The following is a 26,636-nucleotide window of genomic DNA, read 5'->3' as shown; positions in this document are numbered from 1 at the left end:
AGCACCCCTTGATCTTGGTCACGTTCTGTCATTTCATACACTTGGATTTCAGACACCGGTTTAACAGTACGGCTGGATGAATCTACAGGAATAGTTCTCCCTCAAACACTTGACTTGTAATAGGCCTACAGCATAGGTGTTAATGTTCTCAAATAGAGCGAGGCAAGTAAGTACTGTACACCAATCAGGGTCAGGGTTGACCAAAACACCTGCTTGTCCAGTTCTTATAATTAGTTCAGAACACTAAAACTATACACTTTCCAAAGCCACCGAAAACAATATACTCCTCAGTCACACAGTATGAGTGTGGTGCCACTCTGAAGTCCTCCTCAAGGAATGTCATAAGGAATGTGTACACTCCCACGTTCAATGAAACCCAAGCTACTGTAAACAGACTGTGGTCAGACGGCGAACCACCGAGACGGAAAAAAGAAGATAGTTGCCAGGCTGTGTGGCTGTAGTTGCCAGGGTATTCTGGTGAAATAAGGTTCAGGTGTTGTTGTTGTTGTGTGACATACAGATGAACGACAGAGGATGTGGGGAGGGGGGTCTCTTTCTGCCTGTAAATCCCTCTGGAATGTTCAGAAATAGAGGGTGCCCCAAAATAACCTACAGGGCTTGTTATTCAGACAACCTACGCCTCTGACGAAGGTAACACAACTCAGTAATAAACAACTCACTTTGAGTTTGTCCTTCTTTCCAAGCTCTGTTGCCGCCCATCTTAACAGGTTCAGAATGTATTTTGATTTAACTATTATGTATTGACGACCTTGGATGTTGCTTTGCGTTCCGTTCTGGTATCCAAAAACAAGGGGGAAACAGTGAAACAAGACAACTGCTGGATGAAAACTGCAATAAAGCCTTCTATAGAGCAGTAGAATTGCTAGTACAACTGTACATGCAGAAGCTGCTGTGGGCAGAGGAACAAGCTCCTCTGTGTACAATATAATCCCTGCACAGCTGGATGAAAACTGCAATAAAGCCTTCTATAGAGCAGTAGAACTGCTAGAGCCAGACACTGTTGCATAAGAACACAGCTCATCCCATCTATTAGGTACAAGCCAACAGAGTCTGAACACACAGCTCATCCCGTCTATCAGGTACAAGCCAACAGAGTCTGAACACACAGCTCATCCCGTCTATCAGGTACAAACCAGGTTGATCATCCCAGAGCAACGGTTTCTTCATTACTGGAAACGGTTTTTATTGCACCATCAACCAGCTGCTGTACTACTACACTACACAGAGTTCATAGACTGATAGGAGGCACTGTAGACTGGCTGACTGAAACAGCACTGTAGACTGGCTGACTGAAACAGCACTGTAGACTGGCTGACACAAACAGCACTGTAGACTGGCTGACACAAACAGCACTGTAGACTGGCTGACACAAACAGCACTGTAGACTGGCTGACACAAACAGCACTGTAGACTGGCTGACTGAAACAGCACTGTAGACTGGCTGACTGAAACAGCACTGTAGACTGGCTGACACAAACAGCACTGTAGACTGGCTGACACAAACAGCACTGTAGACTGGCTGACACAAACAGCACTGTAGACTGGCTGACTGAAACAGAACAAAAGCATGTTTGGCTCATTTTATATCAATGAGAGGAAAATAGCACCAGAAAACTCAGCGACAAAATAACCATCACTGTTACAAATTCAAAGGATTTTTATTGCATGGGTGTCCTTACCTCCAACACTGGCCCCGCCCCCAGAATGATCTGCTCCACCCCGCTGGCGAATCCCTTCTGGCTGAGGGCGGTCAGGTGGTGAATCAGGAAGTTGGTGCTCTGGGTCTTTCCCGAGCCGCTCTCTCCAGAGATGACGATGCACTGGTTCCTCCGCCGCTGCAGCATAGCGTGGTAGGCCACGTCCGCCACGGCGTAGATGTGCGGCTCCAGGTCTCCCAGAGCGTGGTTGTCGTACATCTTGACGTACTTAGGGTTATAGATGGGGAGGAACTGGAAGGGGTTAATGACGATGAGGATGCTGCCTACGTAGGTGTAAATCCTCTCCTGGCGGAAGCGCGAGCGTAGGTTGTCCAGCAGCGAGCGCTCGGTGAGCTCCGGCAGGCAGCACAAGTCGGCATGGTCACCCCTGACCTCCTCCTGTGGCAACAGGCCACGCTCCGTCATGCGCCGGCGCTCCTCGGTCACACGCAGCCACATCTGCAGGCTGCCGCCGTAGTGGATGGAGCCATCCAGATTCTTCTGCCGTAGCAGGAAGCGGTAGTCCTCCCCGCCACCCGAGCCGGAGCGCTGCTCCAGAGCCCCGCGGGGCCACAGCATCATCCGTTGGACGGGGCAGTCGCTGGGGTTCAGGATCCATTCTTCCCCGCCAAATTCCTTGACCTCGGCTAGCACGTAGCAGCGGTCACGGTCCAGACGCAGGCGCTCCAGGCAGCGCTCGATGGCCTCGGCGGCCGTGGTGCTTTTGCGGGCGCTAACGGGGCAGTAAATGGTGCCCTCGGCCAGGGAGCCCGGATAGATGCGCAGGGTGAACTCCGAGTCCTCGTAGCGTCCTCGCCTGCCCAGCGTGCCCACGCCACCGATCCCTCCGCCGTGGCCGCCATCACGAGCACTCATGGTGTCACAGGGGTTCCCATTAGCAGTCACTTGACCTCGCACGTCCTTCACTAGGCTGGATGGGAGACTGTCTCAAGACATCACCGCTGGAGGAGACAGAGAAAGAGAGGGTTGGAGATGACAAGACAACACACAGAGAGGTCAACACCGTAAATCATTCACTGAATCCACCACAAAAATGTGCATTTCATGTTATTATGTTACCTATGAAAAATGTACAAATGAGTTTATAGCTGGCTGGCCAACATAAAGAGACTGGAACATTCAGGGATAACAGCATCTGGACCGACTAGATTACACTGCACAGCAGCAGCAGTCCATCCCCATGCCAAGACTAGCAGCTGCCAGCTTCTTCACTGAACACACAATAACACCATTCAAAACCTTAATATACACCCAAAAGTCCTGATGGGGTGACTGGTGTCCACAGAGAGAAGAGAAGAGCATTATGAGAAGGACAGATGTTTTGTCTCTGACTCACTGGGCTGTTCAAAACTCATCAACACTTTGTGACAACTACTTATGTAAAAAGGCTTTATAAAATACATTTGATTGAAGGATGGACCATATAAATGACCTAAAAATCAGTATGAACGTAGCATTAGTCTGTGTGTGTGTGTGTGTGTGTGTGTGTGTGTGTGTGTGTGTGTGTGTGTGTGTGTGTGTGTGTGTGTGTGTGTGTGTGTGTGTGTGTGTGTGTGTGTGTACAAACCACTAAGCCCTCTATTGTCTGGGCTCCTCTCTCCTGTATACAGCTCATTCCCCTGGAGACTATACTGAAACAGAAACCATCCACAATACCTCACACAGAGTGTACACAGCTACAAAGGTAGCATAGACATTCAGGTATTCACTAGTGTTGTGTAATTTGTTTTGCATAAGCCAATGATGAGACAGCCTACAGTGAGGTGGTCAGAGACCTGGCATTGTGGTGCCAGGATAACAACCTCTCCCTCAACGTGACCAAGACTAAGGAGATGATTGTGGACTACAGGAAAAGGAGGACCGAGTACGCCCCATTCTCATCAACGGGGCTGTATTGGGGCAGGTTGAGAGCTTCTAGTTCCTTGGTGTCCACCTCACCAACAAACTACCATGGTCCAAACTAGAGGTCGACCGATTAATCGGAATGGGTGATTAATTAGGGCCGATTTCAAGTTTTCATAACAATCGGAAATCGGTATTTCTTGACACCGATTTGGCTGATTTAATATATATATATATATATAAATAATTGCACATTCATTGCACGCAGAGTCAGTGTATATGCAACAGTTTGGGCCGCCTAATTTGCCAGAATGTTACATACTTATGACACAACGTTGAAGGTTGTGCAATGTAACAGGAATATTTAGACTTATGGATACCACCCGTTAGATAAAATACGGAAAGGTTCCGTATTTCACTGAAAGAATAAACATCTTGTTTTCGAGATGATAGTTTCCAGATTCGACCATATTAATGACCTATGGCTTGTATTTCTGTGTGTTATTATGTTATAACGAAGTCTATGATATGATAGAGCAGTCTGACTGAGCGGTGGTAGGCACCAGCAGGCTCGTAAGCATTAATTCAAACAGCACTTTCGTGCGTTTTGCCAGCAGCACTTCGCAAGCACAGCGCGGTTTATGACTTCACGCCTATCAACTGCCGAGATTAGGCTGGTGTAACCGATGTGAAATGGCTAGCTAGTTAGCGGGGTGCGCGCTAATAGCGTTACAAACGTCACTCGCTCTGAGACTTGGAGTGGTTGTTCCCCTTGCTCTGCATGGGTAACGCTGCTTCGAGGGTGGCTGTTGTCGATGTGTTCCTGGTTCGAGCCCAGGTAGGAGCGAGGAGAGGGATGGAAGCTATACTGTTACACTTGCAATACTAAAATGCCTATAACGACATCCAATAGTAAAAGGTTAATGAAATACAAATGGTATAGAGATAAATAGTCCTATAATTCCTATAATAACTACAACCTAAAACTTCTTACCTGGGAATATTGAAGGAACCACCAGCTTTCATATGTTCTCATGTTCTGAGCAACGTTCTTAAACGTTAGCTTTCTTACATGGCACATATTGCACTTTTACTTTCTTCTCCAACACTTTGTTTTTGCATTATTTAAACCAAATTGAACATGTTTCATTATTTATGAGGGTAAATTGATTTTATTGATGTATTATATTAAGTTAAAATAAGTGTTCATTCAGTCTTGTTGTAATTGTCATTATTACAAATAAATAAATCATTAGAATCGTCTGATTAATTGGTATCGGCTTTTTTGGTCCTCCAATAATCGGTATCGGCATAGAAAAATCATAATCGTGAAGAGGGCACGACAACGCCTATTCCCCTCAGGAGACTGAAAAGATTTGGCATGGGTCCTCAGATCCTCAAAAATGTCTACAGCTGCAACATCGAGAGCATGACTGGTTGCCTGGTACGGCAACTACTCAGCCTCCGACCGCAAGGCACTACAGAGGGTGTGCGTACGGCCCAGTACATCACTGGGGCCAAGCTTCCTGCCATCCAGGACCTCTATACCAGGCGGTGTCAGAGGAAGGCCTAAAACAAATTGTCAAAGACTCCAGCCAACCAAATCAGACTGTTTTCTCTGCTGCGGCACGACAAGGAGGTACCAGAGTGCCAACTCGAGGTCCAAAAGTCTTCTTAACAGCCACAAGACTCTTGAACATCTAATCAAATGGCCATCAAGACTATTTGCATTGCCCCCACCCTCATTTTTACACTGCCGCTACTCTGTTTATCATCCATGCATATCTCTTTTACCTCGACCTACAAGTACGTACAGTGCCTTGCGAAAGTATTCGGCCCCTTGAACTTTGAGACCTTTTGCCACATTTCAGGCTTCAAACATAAAGATATAAAACTGTATTTTTTTGTGAAGAATCAACAACAAGTGGGACACAATCATGAAGTGGAACGACATTTATTGGATATTTCAAACTTTTTTAACAAATCAAAAACTGAAAACTGGGCGTGCAAAATTATTCAGCCCCTTTACTTTCAGTGCAGCAAACTCTCTCCAGAAGTTCAGTGAGGATCTCTGAATGATCCAATGTTGACCTAAATGACTAATGATGATAAATACAATCCACCTGTGTGTAATCAAGTCTCCGTATAAATGCACCTGCACTGTGATAGTCTCAGAGGTCCGTTAAAAGCGCAGAGAGCATCATGAAGAACAAGGAACACACCAGGCAGGTCCGAGATACTGTTGTGAAGAAGTTTAAAGCCGGATTTGGATACAAAAATATTTCCCAAGCTTTAAACATCCCAAGGAGCACTGTGCAAGCGATAATATTGAAATGGAAGGAGTATCAGACCACTGCAAATCTACCAAGACCTGGCCGTCCCTCTAAACTTTCAGCTCATACAAGGAGAAGACTGATCAGAGATGCAGCCAAGAGGCCCATGATCACTCTGGATGAACTGCAGAGATCTACAGCTGAGGTGGGAGACTCTGTCCATAGGACAACAATCAGTCGTATATTGCACAAATCTGGCCTTTATGGAAGAGTGGCAAGAAGAAAGCAATTTCTTAAAGATACCCATAAAAAGAGTTGTTTAAAGTTTGCCACAAGCCACCTGGGAGACACACAAAACATGTGGAAGAAGGTGCTCTGGTCCGATGAAACCAAAAAATTGAACTTTTTGGCAACGTTATGTTTGGCGTAAAAGCAACACAGCCCATCACCCTGAACACACCATCCCCACTGTCAAACATGGTGGTGGCAGCATCATGGTTTGGGCCTGCTTTTCTTCAGCAGGGACAGGGAAGATGGTTAAAATTGATGGGAAGATGGATGGAGCCAAATACAGGACCATTCTGGAAGAAAACCTGATGGAGTCTGCAAAAGACTTGAGACTGAGATTTGTCTTCCAACAAGACAATGACCCAAAACATAAAGCAAAATCTACAATGGAATGGTTCAAAAATAAACATATCCAGGTGTTAGAATGGCCAAGTCAAAGTCCAGACCTGAATCCAATCGAGAATCTGTGGAAAGAACTGAAAACTGCTGTTCACAAATGCTCTCCATCCAACCTCACTGAGCTCAAGCTGTTTTGCAAGGAGGAATGGGAAAAAATTTCAGTCTCTCGATGTGAAAAACTGATAGAGACATACCCCAAGCGACTTACAGCTGTAATCGCAGCAAAAGGTGGCGCTACAAAGTATTAACTTTAGAGGGCTGAATAATTTTGCACGCCCAATTTTTCAGTTTTTGATTTGTTAAAAAAGTTTGAAAAATCCAATAAATGTCGTTCCACTTCATGATTGTGTCCCACTTGTTGTTGATTCTTCACAAAAAAATACAGTTTTATATCTTTATGTTTGAAGCCTGAAATGTGGCAAAAGGTATTCTACTGGATGTCAAAGTTCAAGGGGGCCGAATACTTTCGCAAGGCACTGTACATATTACCTCGACTAACCATTGCCCCGGCACGTTGACTCTGTATGTAGCCTCGCTACTGTTATTTTTGTTGCTCCTTGCACCTCAATTTTTCTTGTAATTTTTTTTATTTTTAAGTTTTACTTTTCTTAAAAATGCATTGTTGGTTAAGGGCTTGTAAGTAAGCATTTCACTGTAAGGTCTACTACACCTGTGGTATTCGGCGCATGTGACAAACATTTGATTTTATGTAATTGAAACTGTGCGTAGTCACGCCCTCCTGTATGTCGAACCATTTGAATGTAAACTTTTTGTTGTTAATCAAAATGCATTTTTGGGCAGAAATTCCGTCTGGAACAATGTGAACTTTAATGTGCCTTAATAACAAACTTCTATGCCATCTGTAAATACGAATAAAAAATTTAAATTACGAGCCTAGTTGGTTTAGCTGCAGAAAAAGCCAGCAACCTTACCGCTAGTCATGATTGGCTGAGATCATGAGTGGGCTGGACATGCAGAGAGAGGAGTTCGGATTGGTCTGCCATATAGCATGCTTATAACATGAAATGGTCAGTATGTGTAGGAAGTCCTTTGTAACGCCGTTTTTATAGAAGATATCATCTAGTAGACTTTATAAGTGTTGCTCTCCACTTTCTGCAGGGCCGAGTTTTGAAATCAGTGGAATTAGAGTATGACAGCTAAGGAGATTCTGGCGTTTGATTGCAAATATGCAGACGGAGTCAAAAAAAAATCCCGTCTCCAGATTACATATTCAAACGAAGGGCAACCATGGCATCCGACACAGTGAGGGGGAAGAGTCCATCCATGTATGGACGCTTTGAATGTAACTAGCTACATTCAGATATGACACGTTTCTAATTCTGTCAAAAAGTCGTTTTCATTTCAAGTGTACTTTTAGCTAGCTAGCTAACATTTGCTCGCTAGCTAACATTTGCTCGTTAATATTACGTGTATGATCTATGTAGTTATATTATTCATATCTCAGAGCCATTTGCATTGCTAGTTATAGCCTAATGTTAGCTAGCTAACATTGAACCTGGTTGGTTAGCTACCTGTAGACTCATGCAGGGTAGTAACGTTATGAGTTGGGATTATGGTTCATTGTTTAGCTAGCTAGCTACATGTCTACATATGCAAGTAACCATTTCAATAGAATGATCATGACGTCACTGAGACAACTGTCGATAGACCTAGCTGGAATAAATGAATACACCCGTAGTATAAACCAGCCTTTAGTCATGAAACCTTTGGTTGTTTAGTACATGGCCTCACATGTGAATCCTTAAAGAGCTGGGTGGGGCTAAGTCTTTAGAGGGTGTGAACGATGCTGAATGGGTGTAGACAAAGAATTATTGAATGTCTAATACCAGAGCCAATGAGAACCATTTGCCATATGAACATGCTTGCATTTACCACAATTCCTCTCACAATGGATCAGCTAGAAACATACACAGATGCTGCTTTGTCAGTCCAATATACAGTGTTATTTCTGTTGCTAAGGACAAAACTGTTCCTGCCCATAAAAACCTCTATGTGGGGAGAAAAAAAATGAAAACAGGAAATGGAACAGGGAAGCATATAGGTGGCACGCCATCTCCAGCTGGGTCCTAATACAATGCTGCACCCTTCTCTCCAATTTCCTGCCGGCCTACATTCAACCCCCCCCCCCCAACCAGGTTGTGAGCAGCCTTGCCTGCATGTGTCCAACACACACACCCCTGCTAACCAGATTGTGTAAGGCTGGGCACACACACACTGGGGGTATTAATGGTGCACTTTGCAGTGTGTGTGTGTGTGTGTGTGTGTGTGTGTGTGTGTGTGACAGTCGGGTGGTGGAGCAGATGGCCAGTGCACTGCTTAAAGGATAGGGGTTAATAGATTTAGGGTTGTTCTCCCTCCGTGGCTGACTGGCTGGCCATGCCGAACCATGTTCACCACATCAGGTCAATCAACTAATGCTCTCCTCCAGGGAATCACCAGCCCGTAGCAATCACCGCAACTGTCTGGGTGGGGTCCAGAATCTCATCTCCAGTTTGGATTGGAGATGCACAATCCTTCTATTCACAGCTGAGGTAGAGGGGGAGGGGCTTGTGTCAACCCAAGACTGAAGCTGATTATGGGGTGGAGTGTATAATGTTAGAGGATTGTATGTTTGCAGGGTGGGTGGTAATTCTTAAAGTACTGTGTATTGATTAGTAGTAGTACCGTACATGACAACTGTATATTCAATCAAATACAACATAGTATTCAGGTTAAAAACAGTGTAGAGTAGACAATACTCACCCATGATTACAACCAGCAATCTGTTTTTAAACTGCCATTAAAATTACATAACTATAGGCCCAAGTCAACACATTCCTTCCAGCAGGAAAATGAGGCTATAGTCGTATACTCTAAAGAACAAGGTGGCAAAGACACTCGTAACCCCATAACAACACGTTACACCGTCAACACACACTGATACAGTGTCAATATGAATCAGTGAACACACCCCGTACGGCCAGGGACACAATATCACATTGCTGTTGCCACATTCTGAAACTATTACCCATTTGACTGGCAAACAAAAACTGAAAACTCTTGCCATTTGCTGAAGCAAATGTCCTGAGACAGAGAGGGGAGAGAAGAGAGATATACAGATAGACAAGGCCCTGCAAAGACAGAGAGAGAATGTCTAAGCCATGATGTAATGGTGACTGAGCACAGTGAGAGCTGCTGCTGTTTGTGGGGACTAATAGAGGTCCCGTGGTGGACCTTTTCTATTGGTGGGTTCAGTGAGACACAGCACACTGAACCCACAGGGACAAAAATGTCCCGCAGTGTGTGTGTGTCCCTTTCAAAGTCCCCTCAGTAAAAAAACTGACTCACTAACAGGGAAACAATGGGAAAGGGGTCACCCACTCGGAGGAGGGTAGAATGTATTAGTGCTGACTGATTAGATGGCCGTCGTTGTGAGAGAAGTGGAGGATGGAGTTGGGGCGGTTTAAGTTATTACATCATGGTTTTGAGAAGCTGTGTGTCATCAACCGCAAACACACCGACAGCTGACCATGTCAGACAACGGGCATCTTTTCATCTCCTGTACCAGTTTATTAAGAATGTATGTATGCATTTACATGGCATAGCATATATGTTCTGGACCATTCATCACCTATAGTACTGCATTAGAACCTAAAGGAGAGCCAGACTCCTCCATAATATCTATACTGGTCATGTCCCTCTACAAGGGCTCCAGAGATGTGGGGAAAAGGCCAGAGTCAGAGAAAGGAAATTGCACTTTGGACACAAAACACATTACAACAGTACATTCATACAGCCATAAAGACAAATGCAGAGAACATGGCTTGTGAAAAACAGGCATGAAACACAGAACAGAACAGTCGAAACTAAGCTCAATGTGCTCAGTGCTTTGGTTTGACATAACTGGCAAAAACTCGGAGCAGCCAATAGCAAGCCTTAAATTAAAGCTCCTTATGTTTGGCATTATGGATTCTGATAGAATACAGTCAGAGGGGAGAGGTCTTAATTAACCAAACGACTCAATTCATTTCCAAAATTAAGGGGGGTTCTATCGCTGGCAGTCCTGGGCATTCATCCAGCGGAGGCAGAGAGGATCATGGGATATCTGGCTGAGTGAGAGGGGGTACAGTAAGCAGGGCAAGATCTGGTCACAAGAGCACAGTAATGAGTCTGGTAATTGATGGGAAAAGACAGTTGAAGAGGAGTGACATAACACAGGACTGCTGTGTGTGTGTGTGTGTGTGTGTGTGTGTGTGTGTGTGTGTGTGTGTGTGTGTGTGTGTGTGTGCGCAAGGGACCCCAAAACCTTTTCCCTTGTGACTCAGCGGCACTAGTTATGACCTTGTCAACAGGGATGCTACAATTCAGCATGAAGTCAATGACTTCACAGTTCTACTCTTAAGAGAGTATTAGTGAAGCAGTGTTATCGAGCCAAGCATGGAGTCAAAGACTACTGGATTTGAGCCACTTCAACAAGAGGGAGGGCCCGTCTTATAGGCCACTTCTACAGGAGGGAGGGCCCGTCTTGTAGGCCTCTTCTACAGGAGGGAGGGCCCGTCTTGTAGGCCACTTCTACAGGAGGGAGGGCCCGTCTTGTAGGCCACTTCTACAGGAGGGAGGGCCCGTCTTGTAGGCCAATTCTACAGGAGGGAGGGCCCGTCTTGTAGGCCAATTCTACAGGAGGGAGGGCCCGTCTTGTAGGCCAATTCTACAGGACGGAGGGCCCGTCTTGTAGGCCAATTCTACAGGAGGGAGGGCCCGTCTTGTAGGCCAATTCTACAGGAGGGAGGGCCCGTCGTCTTGTAGGCCACTTCTACAGGAGGGAGGGCCCGTCGTCTTGTAGGCCACTTCTACAGGAGGGAGGGCCCGTCTTGTAGGCCACTTCTACAGGAGGGAGGGCCCGTCGTCTTGTAGGCCACTTCTACAGGAGGGAGGGCCCGTCTTTTAGGTCCGGGACATTGCAAAGCAAAACTTTGCCAAAATACAATAGTGACTTAATTCAAGCACTAGTTTCTAACCAAATGGTTGACTGCATAGTCATCAGGGGGATGTTTTCCCTTTTGTCTTGCTTGACCTGACGGGAAAGAAAATGTGCAGCTGCTGCCAATGATTCTGTTACAAGTCAGCTGTGCAACCTCCTCTTCAGTCCCCAACTCCTACAGTCTAATCTCACCGGTAGTTAGACTTATTATGCAAATAATTATAAACAATACACAAGCAACAGTGTGCCAACACATAGAATGTTGTCTCATCATTTTCCAAGACCTCGTGTTCCCTCAAAAGGTCGACATTTCAAATATCTTTTTTCATACATTGTTCATTCCAACTCCAGAACAAAACACTGAGGTGGGACATAGAGCGTAAAGTTCACAGCACATATCCCAGTATCGGCTACAACATTGCGCTTGAACGCCTTCTCCCAAGAGTTTCAAGGACATACCAAACATTCAAATGCCCTCATCGTTTGACTTGAAGAGGAAAAGCAAGCATGGACGTGTGCCCCACCTCCTGAAGCAAACTGAGGTGTCTCTGAACCCAACCAATATACAGTACATACCAGACATCATCAATGTTATGAGTATGTGGCATTAAGCTACTGAGTCCCTCAAAGTAAAATAAGTTTGATTTTAAGACAGTTCTCAGTATAAGCAGTCATGTTGTTGCTAAGTGTAGCTCTTTCAGGTCTTTAAAACAGAGAGTTGGTGTTCAACCAATCTTCCAGTATGTTGAGTGTCTCTGTAGTGAATAGTAGAGTAGTGCTTCAGCTGGCTAGCAGATCTCCACAAGAGCAGCAGTGCACTCACACCTCCAGACATTCCATACCGGGAAGGAGTGTGCCACAAACGTTTTCAGTCACACTGACCATATGTGTGCTGTGTGTATGTGTTGTGACTGTCTCCCCCACTCTCTCACACAGCCCTTATTCTGGCCTCATGACAAGGAAGTGTGTGTCTGTGTGTGTGAGAAAGAGAGACGGAGAGATAACAGAACCTGCCCATAGTCTGTCAGCGGCCTGTCAAAACGCACCACAGCCCTATATAGTGGGCAGTAAGCATGTGCTCTCCTTCGCCCGCTCTTCTTGGTCCTTGTCGGTCTATATTCTCTCAGCTCGTCTTCAATCCAATCCTTTACTATGTTTTATTCCCTTTGCCTTCTTCTCTCTTTTCCCCTGAATGGAGAGCTCAAATCAAATCAAAGTTTGTCACGTGCGCAGAATACAACAGACCTGACAGTGAAACGCTTACTTACAGGTCCTAACCAACAGTGCCATTTATAAGTACAAAATAGGTATTAGGTGAACAATAGATAAGGAAATAAAAACACAACAGTAAAAAGACCATGAATAATAACAGTAGCGAGGCTATATACAGTAGAGAGACTATATACAGTAGAGAGACTATATACAGTAGAGAGACTATATACAGTAGAGAGACTATATACAGTAGAGAGGCTATATACAGTAGAGAGACTATATACAGTAGAGAGGCTATATAGAGTAGAGGCTATATACAGTAGCGAGGCTATATACAGTAGAGAGACTATATACAGTAGAGAGGCTATATACAGTAGAGAGGCTATATACAGTAGAGAGACTATATACAGTAGAGAGACTATATACAGTAGAGAGACTATATACAGTAGAGAGACTATATACAGTAGAGAGACTATATACAGTAGAGAGGCTATATACAGTAGAGAGACTATATACAGTAGAGAGGCTATATAGAGTAGAGGCTATATACAGTAGCGAGGCTATATACAGTAGCGAGGCTATATACAGTAGAGAGGCTATATACAGTAGAGAGACTATATACAGTAGAGAGACTATATACAGTAGCGAGGCTATATACAGTAGCGAGGCTATATACAGTAGCGAGGCTATATACAGTAGAGAGACTATATACAGTAGAGGGACTATATACAGTAGAGGGACTATATACAGTAGAGAGGCTATATACAGTAGAGAGACTATATACAGTAGAGAGACTATATACAGTAGAGAGACTATATACAGTAGCGAGGCTATATACAGTAGAGAGGCAATATACAGGTAGTTAGTCGGGCTAATTGAGGTAGTATGTACAGTTGAAGTTGGAAGTTTACATACATACACCTTAGCCAAATATATTTAAACTCAGTTTTTCACAATTCCTGATATTTAATTCTAGTATATATTCCCTGTCCTAGGTCAGTTAGTAGAGTATTTACAGTAGTAGAGTATTAGTAGTAGAGTATTAGCATTTGGTAGCATTCCCTTTAAATTGTTTAACTTGGGTCAAACGTTTCAGGTAGCCTTCCACAAGCTTCCCAGAATAAGTTGGGTGAATTTTGGCCCATTCCTCCTTAAAGAGCTGATGTAACCGAGTCAGGTTTATAGGCCTCTTTGCTCAAACACACTTTTTCAGTTCTGCCCACACATTTTCTATAGGCGTGATGTCAGGGCTTTGTGATGGCCACTCCAACACCTTGACTTTGTCCTTTAGCCATTTTGCAACAACTTTGGAAGTATGCTTGGGGTCATTGTCCATTTGGAAGACCCATTTGCGACCAAGCTTTAACTTCCTGACTGATGTCTTGAGATGTTGCTTCAAAAAAATCCAAATAATTTTCCTTCCTCGTGATTCTATTTTACGAAGTGCACTCGTCCCTCCTCCGCACCAGTCCATTTCTCAAAAAGTTACGATCTTTGTCCCCATGTGCAGGTGCAAACAGTAGTCTGGCTTCTTTATGGCGGTTTCGGAGCAATGGCTTCTTCCTTGCTGAGCAGCCTATCAGGTTATGTCAATATAGGACTCATTTTATTGTGGATACAGATACTTTTGTACCGGTTTCCTCCATCATCTTCACAAGTTCCTTTGCTGTTGTTCTGGGATTGATTGCACTTTTCGCACCAAAGTACGTTCATCTCTAGGAGACAGAACGTGTCTCATTCCTGAGCAGTATGATGGCTGTGTGGTCCCATGGTGTTTATAATAGAGTACTATTGTTTGTACAGATGAGCGTGGTACGCTTGTGGAGGTCTACAATTTTTTTTCTGAGGTGTTGGCTGATTTCTTTTGATTTTCCCATGATGTCAAGGAAAGAGGCACTGAGTTTGAAGGTAGGCCTTGAAATACATCCACAGGGACATCTCCAATTGACTCAAACAATGTCAATTAGCCTATCAGAAGCTTCTAAAGCCATGACATCATTTTCTGAAATTTTCCAAGCTGTTTAAAGGCACAGTCAATTTAGCGTATGTAAACGTCTGACCCACTGGAATTGCGATACAGTGATTTATCTGTCTGCAAACAATTGTTGGAAAAATTACTTGTGTCATGCACAAAGTAGATGTCGTAACCGACTTGCCAAAACTATATTTTGTGAAAAAGACATTTGTGAAGTTTTAATGATTCCAACCTAAGGTATGGTTAAAGTGTCCATGCATATATGATAAACAAAGTCGTGTAAAAGAGGGGTTGGTGGGTGGTGGGAAACAATGCAGATAGTCCAGGTAGCCTATGTGCGGGGGCACCGGTTAGTCGGGCTAATTTAGGTAGTATGTACATGAATCTATATTGACTATGCATATATGATAAACAGAGTAGCAGCAGCAGCATAAAAGAGGGGTTGGGACACACACAGGGTAGCCATTTGATTACCTGTTCAGGAGTCTTTGAGAAGCCTTTTGGTCCTAGACATGGCACTCGGGTACCGCTTGCCATGCGGTAGCAGAGAGAACAATCTATGACTGGGGTGGGTGGGTCTTTGACAATTTTTTAGGGCCTCCCTCTGACACCGCCTGGTATAGAGGTCCTGGATGGCAGGCAGGTTAGCCCCAGTGATGTACTGGGCCGTATGCACTACCCTCTGTAGTGCCTTGCGGTTGGAGGCCGAGCAATATCCGTACCAGGCAGTGATGCAACCAGGATGCTCTAAACGTTGCAGCTGTAGAACCTTTTGAGAATCTGAGGACCATTCCCAAATGTTTTTAGTTTCCTGAGGGGGAATAGGCTTTGTTGTGTCCTCTTTACGACGGTCTTGGTGTGTTTGGACCATTCTAGTTGGTTGTTGATGTGGACACCAAGGAACTTGAAGCTCTCAACCTGCTCCACTACAGCCCTGTCGATGAGAATGGGGGCGTGCTCGGTCCTCCTTTTCCTGTAGTCCATTTACATTTACATTTAACATTTAAGTCATTTAGCAGACGCTCTTATCCAGAGCGACTTACAAATTGGTGCATACACCTTATGACATCCAGTGGAACAGCCACTTGCATCTAAATCTTTTTTTTTTTTTTGGGGGGGAGAAGGGGGTGAGAAGGATTACTTACCCTTACTTACCCTATCCTAGGTATTCCTTGAAGAGGTGGGGTTTCAGGTCCACAATCATCTCCTTAGTCTTGGTTACGTTGAGGGATAGGTTGTATTTCTAGCACCACCCGGCCAGGTCTCTGACCTCCTCCCTATAGGCTGTCTCGTCGTTGTCGTGATTAGGCCTACCACTGTTGTGTAGTCTGCAAACTTAATGATGGTGTTGGAGTCGTACCTGGCCACGCAGTCATGGGTGAACAGGGAGTACAGGAGGGGACTGAGCACACACCTCTGACGGGCTCCAGTGTTGAGGATCAGCGTGGCAGATGTGTTGCTACCTACCCTCACCACCTGGAGGCGGCCCGTCAGTAAGTCCAGGATCCAGTTGCAGAGGGAGGTGTTTAGTCCCAGGATCCTTAGCTTAGTGATGTGCTTTGAGGGTACTATGGTGTTCCAACGCTGAGCTGTAGTCAATGAATAGCATTCTCATATAGGTGTTCCTTTTGGCTAGCAGATCAGGTAGATGCTCTGTTTGCAGAGCAAATAGTCCTCTGTGGTGGTGGGCACAGTGAGACCAGTAGTGGGTGCTTTTGTGGGATAATATCCCCACAACCAAGACATGAGGCTCCTGAATCTCCACACCACGTCTAATTCAAACACGGTCTCTGCCTAGCTCAGTCTATTGCTCCCTAGCTAAATGTAAGCCAACCCTTTATATGTGGCCGTTTTCACTCAACCTTGTGCTCCATACTTCAATCAATGTCACACGAACACAAGTCTTTCAATGTTTGTAACAGTCTAAAACGCATTGCCAGAACCATTACTGCAATTGAAGTTGAAATCGTCAAGTTTAAGCTGTAAAGTGTTTGACCTACAAGATGTACAAGATCAAAGTCAACTACGTGAACAGACAACTGCTAGTAGCTCATTAGTGAATCCAAGTAGATTTGAGTTAAGAGAGGGTCTCAAGGGAGAACAGACGTCCTGCTAGTAGTACACTTCTGATGTGGTGCGCTGGCAACTCTTCTAAAACACCCTTAGTAAATCCAATAGCGGGCTCTAAAAACACAGCTCTCTGAGGTGAAACTCACAGCTAACCAATTAAATACGGGAAGAGACATCAAAGACATCAAGTCATTTTTGCTCGTACCTAAATGTTTTTTGTTCCATGACCTTGTTTTAAGATGTTTATGTCATTGTTTGCTGCCAGATAATCCATTTTACAATGTTAAAGGTTGAAAATGTAGCATACTTGGTGGGCTAGCAGGATATTGCCTCTTCCAGTAAGGGCCTTATTCAATCAAATGTGTTAAGTGAATAAACAGATAACCAGTGGAAAACAAAGAAATTATCCATAATTCAGGCACACTGTCATGCTGGGCTGGAAAGGTTCAGGTTGTATTCAACTTCTGGGTTGAAAAGGCAGGTTCTCCAGACGTTGACGATGTAAGGAAAGTGTCGGCCATCTACAGTGAATAAACATGTGGACTCCTTACAGCCACAGAGAAAACAACACAACCATGGCCTCTCAGAACTGTGTTCAGACGTCAACTGATGCTCTGATATAAACACACTATCAAAAGCTCTTGATCAAACGACAGCCAGGAATTATGTGAGAAGAGCCAAAGAGAGATGAAACAGTTATAGTAGCTCTACTTTGATGCAGTCTCTCTGATTCACTGCCAGGACCTTAACACATGGCTTGTCATAAACTATTTGTGTACAGCGTATGAACTGTGAGCTGGAAGGAGACACCTGAGTCAGCAGGCCAGGGTCAGCGAGAGGAGAGGAAACATGGCTGCCCCACGCCTTCAAAGCCAACAGAAACACTGCCACTGTGCCAAGTCACTTAAAGGGCCGCACCGTCACCGGCCCCTCCTCTGAGTGGGAGCAGAGATCCTTCAGCCTCCCCGACTTGGCCAAGAGGTTAACTCTTTGATGAAGGGGAAACAGGATGAGATGAGATTGGTGCCTGTATGTCACACCTTCACCTATGCCTAATTGAAGTTCCTTCCTCACTAAATATTGGTGCCCTGTTTACAACTTCATAGATAAGATATCACAAATACCTTAGTAATTCAATCACAATGTTTAAAAGAGACAGGCCTAGGCATAGATATTGAGAAATAAAGTCAAGCAGAGTTTGGGCTTACACAAAGTGCAATAGCGCTAACCTGTTAACCTAGCAGGGTAGCATGCTAACATGTGGCTAACCCAACTGACACATCCTTCCAAACTTCACCGTTCTCACTGTAATTACAGCTGACCAAAGGCTCCCTGGGTCTGTGTGCACGACACAGCACAGAGATAATAATGGGTATTCTAAATGAAATACAACTGCCATGCTAACTCCCTCCACATGCCTGCTACAATAGGAACATGCTTGCCTTACGCGAAGCGCCGACAGTGTGTGTGGTGGTGGCACAACTGTGAATTTGCACTCGTACACAAATATGAAGTTGTCTCGCTGAGGAGGCCCGGAGGATCTTGTTTGATTGGTCAGGGTGACTGTGCCATGTGTCACTGCTAAAATAAGAGCCGAGATTGGCCATGCTGGTTCTATTATTAGTACAGAGTCCAGTTAGCACAGTGTGTGGTCACAGAACAAGGAGCGCTCGCTCGCTAGACAAAGGGGGAAGATGTACTAGGAATGATCGGATGCTAGACTGTGCTGATCCTGTTCAAAATTGCTCTAATGCCACATTCAAAAAAGAAAACAGAATTATGAAATTACAATAAAATATGTATAGAAATAAACGGCCTATCGTTAAATGCAAAGGTGGAAAGAAATGTCAAGCCTAAATAGCTTTTTTATTGCCTTGTAAAACTCGCAACTCTTGAAGAGAGACATCCGGGCCTGGCCAGTGACAAGCCAGGACAAACGAAGTCTGTAGCAGGGAGAGCATGTCACTACTTAGCCAAGAATTACTACAACCATAGCCATGTGTATAGCTATGTTCATTGATTTCTTAATGTTGACTTTATAATGAAAGGACACCATTTCATTTCAGCAGTTAAATGTCAATGTAACCTAGTAGTCCACTGGTCAACAAAGACTCCAACTTTGAAGAATAAGGCAGCTTAAACGAAATCAAAGATGGCCACCATAATAGCGTTCTTTAATGAGCAAATCTTTGTAACTCTATCAACATGGCCAGTCTTCAATGGGCAATGCTGTCCCCTCTCTACATACAGTAAGGGGATGGTTCATGGGCCTTTCAGAAAATACTAGTCACTCTGGGCCAAACAATCCAATAGACTGTCATGCCAGTGAACTCAAAGGCAGGTTCCTGAAAGGAACTGCTATTAATACCACTGAAGGGGTTTGCACGGAAAAGAGCACTGGAGACAGGGAGAGTAAACAGGACCACCCCTGCGTGGTCGCAATGGCGAGGCCTACTTCCTTCATCCACTCCCAGGACAATGACCCCGGCATGGGCGAAGCAGGAAGCATGTTTCAGGGGCTTCTCCACAGCAACAACACCGTGACATTGTTACAGCTCCCTTTACACTTTCTACTGATAGCAACGCATGAACCTCCTCATGAACTTTTAAGTGTCTTGTTTGATGCTACAATGTTCCCAGTTTGAGGAACTTTAACTCTTTGGGGGTCAAATTGATGCCGTATGTCAAAGTTTAACATCTAGCTACAAAATCGTAGCCAACAGGGGCTCTTAAATTCCCTGCCCTTTAAGTCAAAAAAAGAGAAGATTACAGAAAATACTATGACAAAAGAGGAAATAAAACATTGATGTGTGCCTCTGATCTACAACAGACAGGAACATGATCAAACAGGACATCCCAACCAGAGAGGGATTCTCACAGCAGACAGCCAACTGTGAGGAGACTGCCAGAGCTTCCTGTCAACAGACACTACCTAGAAAACAGTACGGATGGACAGACTGCCAAACAGGTCCGTGGGTCAGACAGCATGTGAGCTTTTTCTGGAGGACTCTCACCATTCCCACGCTCCTCTGACTGGCCGCAGACAGAGCACCGGCGAAGGACGTAGATAGGGCGACAGACACCAGTCAGGAACCTGGGAGAATAACACACAGATCTGGCCCTTTCCAAACCTCTCTCGACAAAACTCCACTCTCTCTAACCCTAACCCAGAACAACACAACACATACCAGAATTCTTACCCTTTCCAAACCTCTCTCGCTGTTTCTCACTGTCGTCCAGTTGCGCTCTCCCACACCATCAGTCTCCCACTCAGTCTCCCCCTCTCTGTCCATCTCCCCCTCTCTGTCCATCTCCCCCTCTCTGTCCATCTCCCCTCTCTGTCCATCTCCCCCTCTCTGTCCATCTCCCCCTCTCTGTCCATCTCCCCCTCTCTGTCCATCTCCCCCTCTCTGTCCATCTCCCCCTCTCTGTCCATCTCTCCCTCTCTGTCCATCTCTCCCTCTGATTGTGTCTCTGTCACAGCTGAAAGGTGAGAGTTCTATAGTTAGTTATATAGTGTCCATGTGAAATCATTCAGAACAAGACACAGTAAGAGGTGATGATAGAGGGCATTCCAACAGTAAACCATTAAAGGATGCCAATCATACCATACAACCAAATAAGTATGAGGTAGCCTGATCCAAATGGACCGCGTTTACACAGGCAGTCCAATTCTGATATTTTGACCAATCACATCAGATCTTTTCACATCAGATATTTTTCAGAGCTGATCTGACTGGTCAAAAGACCAATTAGTGAAACAAATGCAGAATTGGGATGCCTGTGTAAACACAGCCATGGTGTCAGAGATATCAGTATAATCTGGATGAAGACTTGGCAAGAACAACATCTGTGTTACAAATGGAACTTAATCATTAACAGCATGAATCTGCTACACTGGGCTATTAACATACTTTAACATTAGTATAGGGGAGGAGTAGGATGTTCCTTTCTCAGGAAAGAGAAATCTGTCAAAATTGGCCATTCTCGGTCCGGTGACGCAACTTAGGAAATGGCGGCCTAGTTTTTCGTACTGCACATCGGCTGGGTATTTCCCCCCCCCCCCCTAAATTCAAGTATTTACTCTGAGCATTATAATAAGTTACGCAAAATGGAAGAGGGGAGATAGGAAAAGGTTGCGGAGCTACAACAACAGCCTGTAACAAGACAGCAGAAGATATAATCGTAGATGAACCCGAAATAGCTAATGCTAGCGCAAATAAGATAGCAGCAGCAAAAGAACCCTCATTTCATGAGGTGATGAAGGAGGAGTTGCGCGAGGCGCTCACAGGCTTACGAGAGGAACTTCGAGAAGATGTAAGAAAATAACTAAATGAGTTCAAGAAGGACATTAACCAGAAACTGGAAGAAAACAAATTAGAACTTCACAGCATATCTACAAGAATGGGAGACGCAGAACAGCACATTGGGGAAACGGACACATGGAACTTCACAGCATATCTACAAGAATGGGGGACACAGAACAGCACATTGGGGAAACAGACACATGGAACTTCACAGCATATCTACAAGAATGGGGGACACAGAACAGCACATTGGGGAAACGGACACATGGAACTTCACAGCATATCTACAAGAATGGGGGACACAGAACAGCACATTGGGGAAACAGACACATGGAACTTCACAGCATATCTACAAGAATGGGGGACACAGAACAGCACATTGGGGAAACGGACACATGGAACTTCACAGCATATCTACAAGAATGGGGGACGCAGAACAGCGCATTGGGGAAACGGACACATGGAACTTCACAGCATATCTACAAGAATGGGGGACACAGAACAGCACATTGGGGAAACAGACACATGGAACTCAGCAGTCAAGGAAATACTTGAACAGTCACTGAAAAGCCAATACGCACTACAGGCAAAAGTGACAGAACTCAAAGGTTTCTCACGTCGAAACAACAGACTTTATAACGTAGTAGAGGGCGCAGAAAAAGACTCTGCCCAACTTTGTGGAGGGTCTATTCAAGGGCATACTTGAAGACGACACGGACCTGGGAATCGAGAGAGCACACCGAGCTCTGGCCTCAAAACCCCCAGCGGCGCCCCACCAAGATCCATAGTAGTACGGTTCCTAAAAGTCTCAGTCAAAGAGAAAGTTTTACATGCAACCTGGAAAAAGCCTGTTAACTTCCAAGGCCAACGAGTGTTCTTTGATCATGACTTCGCGGGAGAGATACTGAAAAGGAAAGAATACAGCCCCATTAAGAAAGCACTTAAAGAGAAGGGTATTCGCTTCCAAACACCATTCCCGGCAAAAATGCGGGTATTTCTGGAAAATGTCCCGGTTACATACGAGCATGCAGACGAGGCGGCTGAGGACCTGAAGTCAAGGGGCTTCCCAGTGGAGTATACCGCCAGGAGAAAGGCGACATCACCAGCGGAAAGACTTGAGCAGGCTCTCCTCCCATGGATCATTGTTGACAAGCAGGGTCATGGAGAAAGGTGGAAACCCTCTCGGCGAGAGGACGTTCACAGCCGAGAGAGACTCAGGCATTTCCAACGGGAAGATGGAAGACACTGAATCAGATTTAACAGAATTAATAGTTACCACGAGCTGTTAAGACTTTGGGTTGTTACGGTGGACATTACAATAGGTCAAATATCTCCCCTATTTTCCCCCAATGCTGAAGGGTGAGTAGCCAAAAGCATGTATTCTTTATGAACACACTAAGTAGCGTCACGTTAATAACATATATATTAGCTAAGGATTAATGACACATTGACAACGGGGCGACAGAAGGGCATATCAAGGGGAGGGTTCATGATATGCAAGCCTGACCGATATAGTTTCACTTGTAATTAACCGATGTGTATAAGCGACGAAATAGGTGCCCTTATTATTTTTGGTTCTACCAGGTCTTGTTTGCGGACAGGATCGTCCCCTCAAACCCCGGAGGCAAGAGACAGTCCTCTGACATGGGAGTCCAAATACCAAAGTATTTTCGCACTTTGGTTTACTTTATTTTCGTTCTTGATTTTTCGTTCATTTTTAGGTTCATGATAAGCAGGCAGATATGGTGCACAGTTTTTATTTATATCGATGCATCATGGGGAATTTAAGGTCATAAGTCTCAATGTAAACGGACTGGGGAGTGACATCAAGAGAAGTAAGGTTATCAGTCTCAATGTAAACGGACTAGGGAGTGACATCAAGAGAAGTAAGGTCATAAGTCTCAATGTAAACACTGGGGAGTGACGTCAAGAGAAGTAAGGTCATCAGTCTCAATGTAAACGGACTGGGGAGTGACGTCAAGAGAAGTAAGGTCATAAGTCTCAATGTAAACGGACTGGGGAGTGACGTCAAGAGAAGTAAGGTCATAAGTCTCAATGTAAACGGACTGGGGAGTGACGTCAAGAGAAGTAAGGTCATAAGTCTCAATGTAAACGGACTGGGGAGTGACGTCAAGAGAAGTAAGGTAATAAGTCTCAATGTAAACGGACTGGGGAGTGACGTCAAGAGAAGTAAGGTCATAAGTCTCAATGTAAACGGACTGGGGAGTGAAATCAAGAGAATTAAGGCCATAGCAAAGATGAGGAGAGAGTCGACATAATATTCTGACAGGAAACTCCCTTATCTACACCTGACCACGAGAAACTCAAGAAAATGGGATATAGGAACACTTTTTTTTCTTCTTACAAAATGGGTAGAAGGGGAGTTGAAATCTTGATCCCAAATTCAGTTCATTTTGAGTTTATGTCAGAAATAAAAGACGAGGGTAGATTTATACTTAAATGTAAACTGGATAACAAGGAAGTTACATTATTTAATGTATACGCACCCCCAGGGAGTGGCACGGTCTTCTACGGGAAGGTGTTTGATTTAATTGCCACAGAAACCACTGGCACTCTCATCTGTGGAGGGGACTTCAACACAATTCTAAACTCAAAATTGGACAGCACAAACCAAAATCGGAAAATGAGCCTAGTTGTCAAAAATATCAATAGGATACTGCAGGATCTAGGACTGCTCAATATATGGCGTGACACCCACAAGACCGATAAGGAATATACTTTTTACTTAGCACGCCACACTGAATACTCCAGGTTAGACTACTTTTTCATGTACCGTGCAGATAGACACAGGCTTGAGGATTGTAGGATCGGGCAGAGCGACTTATCAGATCATAATGGAGTTTACCTAACTCTACACATTGATAGCAAACCAAGAAATACTATATGGAGACTTAATACAAGCATGCTGAATGATCCAGCATTCAAGGAATCAATAAAAGACAGAATTGAACATTATCTGGAGAATAATGATAATGGGGAAGTATCTCCTGCTATATTGTAGGATGCAGCTAAGGAGGTTATTAGAGGGAAGATCATAGCCACATCATCTCTCAAAGAAAAAGATTAAAGCACAGAAACTGCTGAAATTACAGGAAACTCTAAGAAACTTAGAACGATCTCATAGTCAATACAAAGACCCTCTTATATTACGAGAGATTCAAAAAAGGTAAAACAGGAAATTGACCAGATTTATAGAGAAGTAGAGAAAAAGCTTAGGTTCCTGAAACAACGATATGATGAAGCGGTCTCAAAGGCAACCAAATTACTAGCATGGAGACTCCGGAAACAACAAGCACAGAAAACCATTTTCAATATAAAAGACCCTAAAACAAAAAAGATCACATGCAAATGAGATGAAATACAGAATGCATTTGAATCATATTACACATCTGTACAAGCAACCAGAGAAGGCAGATGCACAGACAATAGAGCACTTTTTGAACTCACTTGATCTCCCCTCAATTGGGACAGAGCAAAATGATAGACTATGATAGATATCCACCAAAGAAATTAATAAAGCAATATCTCAACAAAAAGTCAAGTCTCCAGGCACTGATGGCTTCCCTTCAGAATGGTTCAAGACCTTCAGAGAACAATTAGCACCTCTACTTTTAAGGCCTGTTTAACTGGACTCTGAGGGAGGGGTGTCTCCCACCGTCATGGAGAGAGAGGCCATCATATCAGTAATCCCAAAAGAGGGTAAAGATGAGAAGGAATGGAGTTCATATAGACCGATCGCAATTCTTAACACAGATTATAACCTATATGCATCAGTAATAGCCGAAAGGATGGAGAACAGAATCCCAGAATTGATTGACGGAGATCAAACTGGTTTCATACAAAATAGGCAGATACAGGACAATACAAGGAGAACACTACATGTCATAAACCACATTACTCAGAATAAGACAAGTGCAATATGAATCAGCCTAGATGCAGAAAAAGCATTTGATTCAGTGGGATGGGATTACCTATTCCAAGTTATGGATAGATTTGGTTTCAACAAAGAAGTGATACAGTACATCAAAACACTGTATTCATGTCCGACCTGCTAGAATAAAGATAAATGGACATTTGACACAAACGATAAAATTAGAGCGAGGGGCAAGACAAGGCTGTAATCTTTCACCCACGCTCTTCTCCTTGTACCTCGAACCATTAGCACAGGCAATAAGACAGGACCCAACCTTAGAGGGAGTAACAATAAGAGGCAGTGAATATAAGATATGCATGTATGCTGATGACGTTGTTATTCCTTAAAGACCCAGGCTCAAGTGTACCTAGATTGATGGATGTTTTACAAACATTTGGAACATATTCAGGGTATGTGCATAACGTACACAAGACCAAGCCCTAGTATATAAATATACCCCACAGGAAGAGCTGAAGAGCAGGTATAACTTCACCTGGACCTCCTCATCCATTAAATATCTGGGAGTAAATTTACCAAAAGATACACCCAAACTTTATTTAATGAATTACGACCACATTAACAAGAAAATATATGATGACCGAGACAGGTGGAATTCACTTCCCTTAGATCTTAGTAGTAGAATTGAAACAATCAAAATGAACATCCTGCCAAGGTTACTGTATTTGTTCCAATCACTGCCCATAGAAATCCCACCTAAACAGTTTAGGGAATGGGATAAACAGATATCAAGGTTTATCTGGGATAAACGGATATCAAGGTTTATCTGGAACAGTAAGAGACCAAGAACTAGATATACAACATTACAATTACCAAAAAACTGTGGGGGTATGGCCTTACCAGACCTAAAAGATTATTATGCGTTAGCCCAATTGAGACCTCTGGTGTGTTGGTGCAATTCAGAATACGAATCCAAATGGAAAGACATGGAAACTACTTTGACAGAGACACCCATACAGTCAGTTTTGGGAAATAAGGACATAGTCAAATAAATATACAAATTCCGTGGATTAATTTCTCTCTGAAGATATGGTTTAGGGTAGTTAAGCTTATTTAGAGAGATCAAACTGCTGAGTTGGCCCGCATACGACCCCAGCTTCATCCCTGAAACTCAGGACAGCAGGTTTAAAAATGGACACAGAAAGACATCACATCATTCAGTACAATTATAAGGAATGGGAACCTAGATAACTTCCAGGACCTAAGTTTTAAAAAACATGGCCTGGATAAACAAGATTTTCACAGATACCTACAAGTTCGACACCATTTCTTAAGGGAGATAAAAGTGACTGACCCTCGAGCACCTCCAAAATTAATCCAAGTATTCACTAATGCATACAACTTGGGGAGTAACAAAAAAACTATTTCAAATCTCTACTTGGGTATTCAATCCTCAAAAACATTCTACAAACTGTATTAAAAAGAAATGGGAGGAGGAACTTAACATTGAAATAACTGATGAAACATGGTTGAACATACTAGAGACTCAACAAATCTCCACCAACTCAAGGTCATGGAGAGAACTCTGTTGGAAGAATGTTATACGTTTCTTCATAACGCCTAAACTGAAATCAAACAGACTGGCTCACTACACCCTT

General features: G+C 44.0%; 1 protein-coding gene across 1 annotated transcript in view; it reads right to left on the bottom strand.

Moving 5' to 3' along the window:
- Positions 1-1,664: 1,664 nt before the first annotated feature.
- LOC127924540 (unconventional myosin-IXAb-like) overlaps positions 1,665-26,636 on the bottom strand; it is a 41,668-nt gene continuing 16,696 nt past the window's right edge. The window contains exon 2 of the mRNA XM_052509236.1: positions 1,665-2,680. Within this exon, the coding sequence (XP_052365196.1) occupies positions 1,680-2,594 (915 nt within the window). The 5' untranslated portion in view covers positions 2,595-2,680 and the 3' untranslated portion in view covers positions 1,665-1,679. The remainder of the gene's footprint in view (positions 2,681-26,636) is intronic.

The sequence above is a fragment of the Oncorhynchus keta genome, unplaced genomic scaffold, assembly GCF_023373465.1.
Source record: "Oncorhynchus keta strain PuntledgeMale-10-30-2019 unplaced genomic scaffold, Oket_V2 Un_contig_4255_pilon_pilon, whole genome shotgun sequence".
Lineage (NCBI taxonomy): Eukaryota > Metazoa > Chordata > Actinopteri > Salmoniformes > Salmonidae > Oncorhynchus > Oncorhynchus keta.
Note: the sequence above shows the minus strand (reverse complement) of the source record. Positions and strands in the feature narration are given on the sequence as shown.